Raw genomic sequence first — 12,902 nt, 5'->3', positions numbered from 1 at the left:
AACCTAGACTTAATGCTTGGAGACCCAGAATAATAAGATCATAACATCGTGACATAAAGGCTAAAAACAAGCCGTTTGAAATCACATGACATTTCACTTCTTAAAAACCTGCTGAGTATGAGGTTATATCTTGTACTGAAGATCTTCTACAACTTCCACATTTATTTTAAGTTTATCAGCTGTTAAAACACATGAAATGTTCCACCTGTTAGTTCATAGACAATAAGCGTTTATATGTCTGAATTGTGTCTCGTAAAACCAGTCCAACGAAATCCACTCTGCAAATCAATGATTTTCAGTTGTTTTAATGGAGACACTGATTAACCTTGTTCTGTGATGAGTTACATTAAATTCCATAGTTTCCGACTCACAGCCAGACTTAGAAAAGAAAAAAAAAGTATATCAATATGCTGTTGCTGCAAAACTAAGGTACATTATTTACATTCCAAAAAAAAACTAAACAAAACAGAAACATCAAAATGAAATAATAATAATAATAACAGTGCTGATGGTTCTTAGGGATGGGAGTGAATACTGAAGCCTAGAAATGGCAAGTTAAAGTTCTGAACTGAACTGTGTCCCAGAATGACTCTATGGTGTGCCCTGGGGGCCGGAGCCAAAGCAAAGACATTTCAAGAACATCTGAGAGCATTTCATCATCTCTTCAGACGTTTGAAAAACACTTTGTAAGAAATAAACTAAATACTTCAACAGACCGGGAAGGAAAACGTTCCCGATCTCATTCTTAACGTTCCATTGCAGTAGCCCGTATGAATCCGGGAGGTTTCCTGAAGTGCACTTGCTCCTGAGGCCGTGGGTTGCCTCCTTGGCACCAGAATCTTTCAGATCCTGTCCATCTTCAGTCATGTCTAGCACTAAAAATCAACAGGTGGGAATATCCTGAAGAGGGACAGGTGTTTATGGAAAGTGGAGGGAATGGATGTATAGGAGATGAATGGTGCTTTTAGGGCAAATGTGCAAATCACTTTCCTATCTAAATCAATGCTGGCCATTTTGTTTTGGCATTCAAGGGCTGGAACAATAAAGAAGAAAAAATACTGGAGTGATTAACCGTCCCTTTTCTGTCTGTCTGGTTAAATTACACATTTTCAGTTACTGGTGTTAATTTTTTTCGGCCACACAGGGCACCTACTGCAGTAGTGCATAAACCGAAAAAAAAAGAAATTGTTTTCCTACAGTTTGAAACCATCCCACAATAATAACGACAATAATAATATTAATAATGCTTCAAAGATGCAGGAAATTATTGCCTAAGGCAGGATTCTATACAATATTTTCAGTACATACTTTGTAAGTGTATAAGGAAAACAATCCTTGTATCTGCTACTTGTTCAAAAAGAATGTGCAGCTTGATTACTCTAGTTTTGTGCCTTAGTCCTTTTTGCTGCTTTTTCACATTTTCAACTTTTTTTTTCCTTACAGCTTCAGTTCGTTGGCAATTTTCGAGGCAATGTTCTTGAAAGCGATGGATGTTCCTGATATCCGCTTGAAGCGCACGCCGTTTAGCGAGAGGCGGGGCAGTTTGCACACCTCCATCTCCCATTGGACCAAGCTCTCGGCGTGGCCGTCGCCATGGACGCATAGAAGCAGGAAGCGCTCACGCTGCTCGTAATCGCAGTTGTTGGCATCCAGGACTTTGCGGATCTCGCGCATCATCTCTGTGGGCTCCATGGAGGAGGTGGTCTTCATGCTCCAGGTGAAGCGTAGCGAGCGGGGTTTGGCGTCTTTATGTTCCTCTTTCTGATCCCCAGACACATTACGACTGCAGGAGAGAAGAGAGAACGGTCAGAGAAATGGGAAGCACTTGGTTTGTGAAAGTGTTTAGACCTGGAAGTGTGAACATGAGAACATTTTAAATGCCAGAAATGTACACAAGTAGGCAACATGAACACATAAACACTTGGCTAATGCATTGATCCTATTGCACTTTTCTAGGGTGCTACTAGTTTTTATTTTTATTGTATTTCGATTTTTAATTTCAGGTAAATTTTAGATCCCAAAAAGCTTTTATGTTGTTTGTCCATAAAATTAAATTTAACCTATTTGTGTGTAGTTTTCAATAAAGACATTGATATTTTTACTCCGTAAGGATGCATTAAATAGATCCAAACTGACAGACTTTACTTTTTGGAAAAGTGGGTTAATTTAATAATTCACTAACACATACACTACCATACAAAAGTTTGGGCTGATGTTTTTTTTTTTTTTTTAAATGAATAAAATAACTTTTTATTTATCAAGAACGCGTTAAAATATTCAAAAGCGACAACAGAGACATTTATAATGTTACAAAAGATTTCTATTTCAAATAAATGCTGCTTTAAACTTTTTATTCATCAAAGAATCCTGAAAGAAAAAAAAAAGTTAAAAAATTCAGCTCTGCATCACAGGAATAAATAAAATTTTTCAAAACATAAACAGCATTAAAATAGAGCTTGCATGTAGCTGAAAGTGTTTGCATTCACATACTCATTTGTTTCAGACCTTTGTAATGAAGATGGGTGTGGGTAAATTAACAAAAAAAAAACAAGCTCTTACACAACTTTTCAACAACACATGCACTGAAGCACCTGAGCACATTCGACATGCAGTGAACACAAAAATCACCATGCAGAGATACAGAAACAGTGCAGTGAGGGACTCAAGGGAGCAAATATAAGAATATAAAGAAAAATACTCATTAAACTGGCCATGAGGTGTGATTTTAAACAACTATGAAATGTTTCCAAGCTCAGATTCAAATCCAAATCTGACGAGTAAACCCCTGTATGATGTTACATAGTGTTGTGGCTGGTATTGGGAGTGATTTTTTTTATTGTTATTATTTTAACAAACCCTTATCCCTAAATATGAGCAACATTCTTTGACCTTAACTCTTGCCTTAGCAAACAGCACTAATAATTATGTTTCAATTTCTTCTTCTTGCCACAAGAGGGCAGGGCAATAGAGCTAGAGCCAATGCAAACAATAGCTTCCTTTTGTTTTGACAGATCAGAATAAATATATATATATTTACAGAACAGATTATCAGAGGCTCACATCAACCTCAATGGTTAAACCCAATGCACTTGATCTTTGGGAAATTATGTAAAATGCCAGTTAATGTATGTTTGTAGATTTATTGAAAACAGTGAGGCTAAGTCTGTGTAGTAATGTTAAAAAAAGCAAAGAAGAGACGGTATAAAATCAGAACTGTACAACCAGATGTCCTGTCTCACCTTGAATCCTCATACCTCCCATTTCTATCGCATTCTGCCGGCACTCTTTAAAAACCAGGATGAAAAAGAGAAAAATAGTTTAGAGGCAAGAAAATCAGCTGATCAAGGAAGGAAAGATAAGACAACAATAGCTTTTCATCCTAGAGCATCAAAGCCAATGTTAGAGAGAACGCCAACAACAGATACAATTTCCTGTGTAAGTGGAGAGGAATATTGGACATGCACTTAAAAATTGACCTGTGTGGAGAGATAAAATGGGAGAGGAGGAGACAGGGGGTATTACAGATACCCCCCTATGATTCAACTTCCTGTTCTAAATACAATCCATGCAGTGGACACTACTGAGCGCATTTTGTCTGGTAAGAAAGCAAAAACGCGATTTAAAAGGAAGGGCTCTCATAATGAAAACAGATACAGGACATAATGTGGGGTAAGCTGTGCCACTTTTTACCCAAGCTGTCTTCTGGGCAGGGAGAAATGATATAGCTTTAAAACTAATACCGATCATTATAAATATTTGATCTTTATTTTTGACATATTAATATTTCTGCTATGAAATGAAATAAGAATAAAGCTGAAAGCTATTGTTGCCACAACTTACCCCAAACCACATGACACACTTTTCCTTTTTGGGAAAGTTGCTTCAATTAATGATGGCAATTTTATATATATTTTTTAATTAAAAACTTTTATTCAGAAAGGATGCATCAAAATTAAAAATTCAGCTTGCATCATAGGAATAAATAAAAATTTAAAATATACTCAAATAGACAACAGTAATAATACTTAAAATAATGTTTCACAATATTACTGTTTTAAAATGATTTTTAATATAAATGCAGCCTTGTGGAGCATAAGTATATTTAAAACACAAAAACAAAAACCTTACTGACTTTTGAATAATAGTGTATGACGTATATCTGGGGGATTAAATAAATAAAAATCTAGCATAAAAAAAAAAAAAAAAAAAAAAAAAAAAAGCAATAAAAATCAGTTTTAGACAGCAGTATATAATGGGCTGTTTCTGAATGCATGTTAAAGTGATGATGCTACACAATACAAAACACATTAAATACAGATATATTCATTTGCAAGACATTAATCATCCATTGTAAAAGACTGGGAGAGGTCATGGGCAGAGAGCAGCGGTCAGAGGAGAGGATGCTGGGGGTAAGTGCTCTTATGGGGCAACAGTAAGAGGCGAACTGCCTTTGACATGAACATCCACTGGGCAGCTTCCTTTCTGCATCCTGTAACTTCTGAAAGGAATATTACTGGTTAATATCGCTGCCAATACCGAGCACGTTTCTGTATCTAAACTGAGGAACGAGTGAGATTTACTTTCTTTTGTAATCGACAGCAGGCCACAGATGCTGAACAGAATCCAAATAAAATAAGCCAAGTTTTCTCATTTATATAGAACAAGAGCCTGCAATGTCATTAAAAACTCTTTATTGTATCGTCTGACCAACCTCTGGATTACAAAAATCTGAAGTTCTCCATCGAAAAAAGCAAACTGTCATAACAGCACTGTTGGGAATGAAAGCGCTGGGATTGCAAGACCACCTGGAGGAACAATATGATTGGGTAGGTCAAGAAGGAAGAGGTGGAATCAGAAAATCCTGGACAAATGCTACTTCTAGAGGTTTGGCGCATGATGGGTGAAACTGGGAAAGGATGGTTGTTGCAAAAGGCAATCTTGGTACCTTCACTCCAGAAATCTTGTAAAGAACCCCTCAATCGCCACATCTGTCAGCTGCTAAATTAAGAGCCCAGTAGGGTGGCCTGAATTACACAACCAAGAGCAAGTCTGTTACCATATCGCAGGAAATTCATTAATGCGTTTATTTCCTTATCGTCAGAGTAGATTAATATATAAAGATGAATTTCTAAGTGATATAACACAGTATATGCTAATGATGACCCACTGTATATAAATATCATAAAACCCTTCAGAAACACACCATATTTCACACCAAAATAAAAAGAAACAAATGACTTTAATTTTTAATATTAATTGAATAATAACTTGCATAAAAATAAAAGCTATTTTAGGACCATAATGATTTTTGCACAGCATTTTTATGTAAATTAAATGTTTTACTGCCAAATAATCATTACTGTAATACAGAAAAAAAAAATTTCATTACTGTAAAGCAAAAAGGATTTAATTATTATTAAAAATTTATTAAATTATTTAATATTGTTTAAATTGTCAAGTATTTATATCATGGTAGTATTTGTTGTACTGCATAAAATTTAAGCAGATTTAAATAAAAATCATTGTAGTACTATATCATAATATTATAATTAAAATAATATGATAAAAGGATAATAAGTTAACAATATAAATACATTTTTAATATATAAATAAGTAAAATCAGATAAGAAACACAATAGAAGAAAAATTTTAATAAAAATAATATGTATAACAAGACTCCAGAAACATTACAGTAATGGGAATTTTGGGGGAAAATGTGCTTATGTGTCGCAGCAGTACATGTCAGATTTAAATAAATAAAAACAAAAAATAATAAAATAAATAATTTCACATTTCTTTTGATTTTAGGGTAAAATGTGACCCAGGTATGTTTTATTCAGTTAAAAAATGAAAGCGAATTCATCTATTTTAGAGAGATTTCATCGAAGTAATGTTCCCAGTATTGAATGCTGTAGGTTACTAAATGTGCAAAACACACACAGCCTTCCTTGAAGAAAAAAGGCATGAACGGAAAATGAGGCTCTAATGTTTAAAACTGTAAGGAGACTAATGAATCTATTGTGCTCAGTTGTAACCTGTGAACAGGCATGCATGGGTGATTAGTAATGTCTGCCAGGTGCTGCTCATCAGAAAACAGCAGAAGTCTCAGGCATGCTCAGTCACACTCCAATTAAGAGACAGTGTGTCAAAAGTGAGTGACAAGTGATTAATCGAAAACATTTTGACACTAGTGTTAGAGTTTAATTTTATATTACAGCACTAGTTAACTGCACACAGCCCATCGAGGGTCCTACCTTTTGGTAAACCTGAATGACATATTTCTACAAAAGAAACAGAAAACAGAGACAGTGATCAACATCTAGAGTAGATGTTTCGTCTCTTGAAGAAATCTAGGGAAGTCTGATGCCACTGCCACTGATCTGGTTTTGTTATAAATTGTTCTAATATGCCAAAACTACAGCATAACATCCAGTGTTGGGAAGTAAAACCTACTAACTTATCTACATTTTCAGTAGTTTTATAGCAGCTGTTTACAAAATAATAAAAATCTTTTGAATTAACAAACCACTTCTAAATGAAGCACTAATCAAACTATTAAGGTAGCCTGTTTCCACCACAGAATTAAAAAAAAACCTGACTTTTAAAGCTTACAATTCTGACTTTTTTTTCTTGTAATTCTGAGTTTATATCACACAATTCAAAACTTTGTTTTCACAATTTTCACAATTGTGTGATATAAACTCGTTATTCTGAGAAGAAAAGTCAGATTTGGTATACAAAAAATCACAATTATCTTAAAAGAGATAAAAAAGTTGTGAAAGGTAAACTCGGAATGCAGAGGAAAAAAGTTGGAATTGCGAGATATAAAAATTCTGTATTTATTATAATTGTTTATATCTTGCAATTTTGACTTCTTTTCTCAGAAATGCAGAAAACAAAGTCCAAATCGTGAGAAAAATGAGAATTGTTAGAGAAAAAGTTGCAATTACTTTTTTTTTTATTATTATTCCTTGGCGGAAACTGTTGCATTTCAATGCTCATATATTTCAAATTCCCAAACTCTAAATGAAAACATTTTCATTCTTCCACTGAAAACCGAGTTCCATAGGGAATAACGGCTTGTTATAGTTGTATTGAAGGTGAAGTGTTTGTTTACCTGCGCGTGAGCTTGGATGTGAGCTTTGTGAAGAGGTTTGTTGATCCGCGGCTCCGGGACTGTGAGAGTGGCGTGGCATCGTGTGATAAGGTTGGAGAGGCAGGGGGTCCGTTATAGGTGGCCGTGCGTCGCTCCCTCAGCTGGCCTCCGTGGAAAGTGCTGCGGCTTAGCGTGCCTCGTGGGAAACGCAGGCGGTCCGGGGGAGTCGCGCTACTAATGCTGTGGGTGGAGGCACCAGGGTTCCCCTTACTCGTCTGAGCCGTGCTCGTACTGAAGAGAGTAGAATCAGGGTCACAGTATGATGAAATAGGAAAATCCGCAAACAACACTGGTTACATGTACAACCAGGTGGTCTTTAGACACTTAAAGGGATAGTGCACCCAAAAAATGAAAATTCTGTCATCATTAACACATCCTTATATCATTCCAAACCCTTTTTTATATCTTTTGAAAACAACAGAAGATATTTTGAAAAATGTCTTTGTTGTTTTTACAATAAAAGTCAAGGGGACAATATTTCAGATTTCAAAGTCACATTAAAATATTTTATTTTGTGTTCTGAGGGTTTGAAATAACATGCGGCTGAATAAATGATGCAGTGTTGATATTATTAACAAAGTATTAAAAATAATTTTTGTTAACTGAAATAAAGCAGAAATAAAATTAAATTAAAAATTAATACATTTGATGAAAAATACTTAAACTAAGATGTTGCTTTGGCAACTAACTGAAATAAAATATGATTATTTAAAGCAATACAATTAATAAAACTAAAATAAAAATAAATGAAAGCTAAATAAAAAATTACAAAGGAAATAAAAAAAATACTAAAGGTCTAAGGTAAAAAAAAAAAACTGAAGATATAAAAAATAAAAGCCAATTCTAAATATTATTAAATACTATGAGTATATAAATAATAATAAAATGGCACAGAAATTATGACAGAATTAGCATTTTTGAAAATAAAAATGAAATAAAATCTCTTTAAGCAGCTATCCCTTTAAACCACAGCTACACGTCATTGAATATTTCAACAGAATGTAACAAAATAGCAAACCAAACCAAACCAAACCAAAACAATGAATCTGCAAACAAACTACGTTAGACCTTTTCTCAGAAAAAATGTATGTGATTGCTTTTAATAAAGCAGTGTTTTCTTGATTTTAGTGGATATATGTAGTCAGTTCTCCTCAAATTCACACAGGTTTTGTTACTCAGATTAATGATAAACACATTCTACACATTTTTGTCTGGTTAAGTCGCTATTATAGGTCTGTTCGTTTTAATTGGCATATATAGTGTATATGTTATATTAAAATTCTAAATAACGAACATCTATAATAATGACTTAACCATTATTTAACCCTTGCAATCTGTGCTCAACGAAATTCTTAATCTGGATAAGTATTTCTTGAACACTATAATGATCAAAATAATCATAAAACATCTCAACAGTCCTTTCACTAGTCGTTGACTAGGTTAATGTAGTTTATATCCTATATTAGTGGGTTTAGACACAAGGAAGTTAGTTAATGGTTTAAATGGGAAGATGCAGGAAATCCTCAAACGTTAGAACGCAACGGAAGCTCTACGACGGGTCCTCCTGACACTATAGGGATGAGACGAGGTGGCAGGATATCAAAGACGCACACATTAGAGAGGTCAGAGGGCGTTAGAGAGGAGTGCGATGGAGAGACACACTAAGATTAGAGACAGACGCTAAACTCGTCTTTACTTGGGCCTGAAGAGATCAGAGGGGCCGTCGTTGGGCGGCAAGGTGGCACGGCAGGTGTGTCCGGAGGCCGAGAGTGACGTGGCCTTTTGGTGGCGCAGACGGACAGAAGCCGATGAGCTGGCGAGAGCAACAGCGTACGCCGTCGGACTCGTGCTGACACATCCTGACATTTCACTCAGGCTGGCCCACGGCAGGCGGGCAAATAAACAGCAGTGGGATGGATCAGACATAGTATTTACGAAGAAAGCAGAGCATATGAGATAAAAACTGTGAGCAGAGAATACAAAGAGAGAGTAATATAGGATACGGATGGATTACGATGATTGACTAGTCGTTCAAAACTGACTGGTCAACATAAATGTGAGTCTGATGGAATTTCCCTACAAAGGGCTAGCTTAACAGGATAGTTTATGCCACAAAAAATAAAAAATCTTCAAAAATATTTTCTTTTTCAAAGAAAAAAACTGTACGCTACTATTCAAAAGTTTGTGTTTGGTAAGATTTTGTAATGGTTTTTAAGTCTCTTATGCTAACCAACTGCAGATATTTGATCAAAAATACAGTAAAAACAGTAATAATGCGAAATATTAAATTGAAAATGACACTTTTCTAAATGAAAATATTTTAAAATGTCATTTTTTCCTGCGATCCAAAGCTGAATTTTCCTGTCCTCAGTGTCAGAATTCTTCAAAAATCATTCTAATATGCTGAAATATTTCTTATTATCAATGTTGAAAACAATTTTTGAATAGTAGTGTATGAAGATTTTAAAATGACATGAGGATAAGTAAAGGATGATAAATCTTTTACTTTTGATTGAACTATTACTGTAAGACTAGTCGACTGCGTGTGTGGCTTTGAATTTTGTGTATCCCTAATATGGGATTCAGCACATGGTTTGTCTCTCTCTGTGGACTGCATGTTAAAGCTAAGCGGTTCAGCATGGCAGACTGGCACAGCAAGGTTGGCTGTGTTGTTTTGTGATACGTCATTGACGTGAGTCAGCAAGACAGAGGCCTCTTTGTGAACTCAAAAAGTGTAATACAAACATCCCGAGTGAATCTGGAGGCAGCGTGTCCTGGCGTGCCCGTATGCCATATTCTCCATCTGTATGCATCTCCATATGAATCAATATATTAATGAATGCTGAGACAACACCATCTCAACACTGTGGACCTTGTTTATAACCACTGCAATTTACACTGCACATCATAAAGTTTGTAGAACAGACTGTAGAAGTGATTGGCGATTAGAAAAAAACTAATAAAAGCAGTTAATTTTTTTTTGCTAATGATATGTCAAATAATTTATGATATTTATTGTGGATATCATATATAATTATTATATTATTTATATAACTTTTACTAATATTTATATAATCATAATATTATATATTAAATATATTGACAAATACTTGTATTTTAACTGTTTAATAAGCATTAATTTCATATAGCTGCTTCTTAGATATCAAATAAATGATGTTTAAATGGTGTTCAAATAAACACCAGGCCACATCTCTATTTTAAAATTTGAATTTAATTAATTATACAACCTTAGAAGTTTTAGCAGTAACGTTCAGCAAATTCAGTCTAAGTTCTACATAATAAAGTAATGAAATGTAATGTAAAATATTAAACCAATCTTCAAATACTGCATCGGGGGGAAAAAGCAAACAGATGACTCTCCACAAACATTTATGAACCTGTAGAAAAAAGCAACAGTTTTTGTGAACATGAGGGTGAAAAGACGCAAGTTGTTCCTTTTGTCAGTCACTGTTTTGAGCAACATGGAGGCGTTTGCTGTAAACCTGTGTTTATGTTGAAAGGGAAAAGGGAGATTCACAACCTTTGACCTAAAAATGAGGGGTCTCAGGGACTCACCTGTTCTCTTTGCCATTCTGGATGACGGCGTGGCGGTCTGCGGCGTTCCTCTCACTACACACGTATGTGTTTCTCCTGGTCATACCGCTAGACACAGAATTGCTCTGCAGAAATAAATATTATAGTGTGAGTCTTAACTGAAAATGAAACACCGAAATGAAATGAAAAGTTTTCATTCAGCCGAAAACCGAAACCTAAAATAAATCTTGTTTAATAATCACAATTATGTTTCAACACCAATTAGTTGTTGAAATGGAAAAAATTTAATGAGCATCAAAGAGCATCAAAATCACATTTATTATTTGAAATTTGTTACAATGAATTCAGACTCATTTTAAAAGTAGCAAAGCACAAAGCTATTATTGGATGGTAGGCACGCTACAAAAAATAATGTTTAGTTAAGTTTTGTTCATGCATCAACTAAAACAGCATAGACTAAAACATCTTGGTTTAACAAAATAAAGATAGACTAAAAACAAGAAATCAATATTTATTACAGGCGACATGTTTACATGACATTTACCTGATTAAAAAGTACCCGTTCCATCAATAATTTTAGCCCTCCAAAACTATTTTGGCCGTATCCAAAAACCCATTTTCTGATGCCAAAATTGTGTTGACTCATAAAATAACTAAACAAATGTATGTATATAAGCAAAACGTTGTTCCAACCAGTTTTATAAAGCTTTAGTAAATTTGGTGTGTGTTTTTGTCATTTTAAGAATTATTATTCTTTTTTAAATACATGTATATAGTTACATTTTAAGTACATTAAGTTAAACTAAATTAAAATGAGAAATTTTGTCTTGGCAACTAGTTGAAAAGGTTTTTTTTTTTTTGCATTTTATTCTATTTCAGTTAAGGTTGATTTTATTTTAAGTAACGTACATTTTTTTATGGTACTAGTTTTAGGTAACTATAATAACCCTGGTTCCAAATTGTTAGATTCTCTTAAAATCAATTTTGTCATGCAAACAATGACATTACAAAAGATCTTGGGTGTTACCAACTTACCCCAGGGGCACCAGTGCTCTTTTTGCCGTCAGGAATGTCGGCCTTGTTTGGATTGTTGGCGTTGCCCAGCATGGGGCTTGGTGGAGTCATGCCACGGCTTCCAGACGAGCTGCCCTTACGTGCCTGTGCACTGCCCTCTTCTTTATGGTCACTTTCTGCTGAAGTGGTCTGACTTCTCTTGGGGTAACCCACAGAGGGAATGGTTGGACCAGCTGTAGAGGAGAGGAATGGAGATTAGAAAGACAAAGATCTCACATTAAGCACCATGTAAAGCCCAAAGAGCATGCGTACCCTGGTCACTGTAACGACGCTGTTTCTGGTTGGAGGAGACGTTCTTTTGGACTTTGAGGTGAGATGGTGACTGGCCGTTATTGTGCTCACTATTGGGTCTGGCCTTTGCCAAAGAGAGGTTACTGCTGGAGCTGGAATCACTCACCTCCAACTGTGATCACACAAAACCAAACGTAAAAACTGCATGAGACAGAAACACTTTTTCTTTTGTCTGGATGTAAATGGAGGATTAATGCACAGTGAGAAATTAGTGAATGTAATTGGCTAATTCAGTTTGATAAGATAAACAGTGATACGGGTTTAGAATGACAACTGACATGCTACAAGTCTAAAACAATTATAAGCAGATGTCAGATGTAGCCAAATGTTTGACTATGGCTATAAAGACTAGCCCACTCTGCAGCTCATTCTGTTTTCCTGTCTGCTTCAGCAGGACAGTATTGTCTAACCGACATGACCTTTATGGGTGGGTAAATCTAAAATCGATGACACCACAATAATAGGGCAGAGTGCAACTAAGTGGTAACTCATTGGAATAAAGGTACAGCAATTTCCATGACAGGCTGTAAAGATAACGTCAAATACATGAGGGCAAAATGGTTTTATTTGTTAGAGACAATAAATCTGCAAACAAAGCAGATTTATAGTTGCAATAGTATATATTTATTATTTGCTGGGCTTGTGCCTTGAGGCTGAGATAAAGTGTCAAATCACACTAACATATCTTACTCAGACACACTGCAGTTCGAAAGCAAGATTTAGTTAGCAAGAATGAATTCAATTAATCAAATGGCACATTAAAGACATTACAAAAGATTTCTATTTCAAATAAATGCTGTTCTTTTGAACCTTCTACAATTAGAAT

General features: G+C 35.1%; 1 protein-coding gene across 13 annotated transcripts in view; it reads right to left on the bottom strand.

Moving 5' to 3' along the window:
* Positions 1-289: 289 nt before the first annotated feature.
* Positions 290-12,902, bottom strand: part of mark3b (MAP/microtubule affinity-regulating kinase 3b) — a 52,254-nt gene continuing 39,641 nt past the window's right edge. For 2 of the 13 annotated variants that reach the window (XM_042778244.1, XM_042778241.1), the window contains exons 12-19: positions 12,038-12,188; positions 11,747-11,958; positions 10,733-10,836; positions 8,853-9,032; positions 7,118-7,387; positions 6,255-6,281; positions 3,240-3,284; positions 290-1,783 (exon numbers count right to left, since the gene is read on the bottom strand). In XM_042778244.1, the coding sequence (XP_042634178.1) occupies positions 1,438-1,783; positions 3,240-3,284; positions 6,255-6,281; positions 7,118-7,387; positions 8,853-9,032; positions 10,733-10,836; positions 11,747-11,958; positions 12,038-12,188 (1,335 nt within the window). In that variant the 3' untranslated portion in view covers positions 290-1,437. Of the gene's footprint in view, positions 1,784-3,239; positions 3,285-4,945; positions 5,025-6,254; positions 6,282-7,117; positions 7,388-8,852; positions 9,033-10,732; positions 10,837-11,746; positions 11,959-12,037; positions 12,189-12,902 lie in introns of those variants that run through there. The other 11 variants (XM_042778253.1, XM_042778242.1, XM_042778247.1 and 8 more) reach the window with 7 other exon arrangements.

This window comes from Cyprinus carpio, chromosome A20, assembly GCF_018340385.1.
Source record: "Cyprinus carpio isolate SPL01 chromosome A20, ASM1834038v1, whole genome shotgun sequence".
NCBI classification, from domain to species: Eukaryota; Metazoa; Chordata; class Actinopteri; order Cypriniformes; family Cyprinidae; genus Cyprinus; species Cyprinus carpio.
Note: the sequence above shows the minus strand (reverse complement) of the source record. Positions and strands in the feature narration are given on the sequence as shown.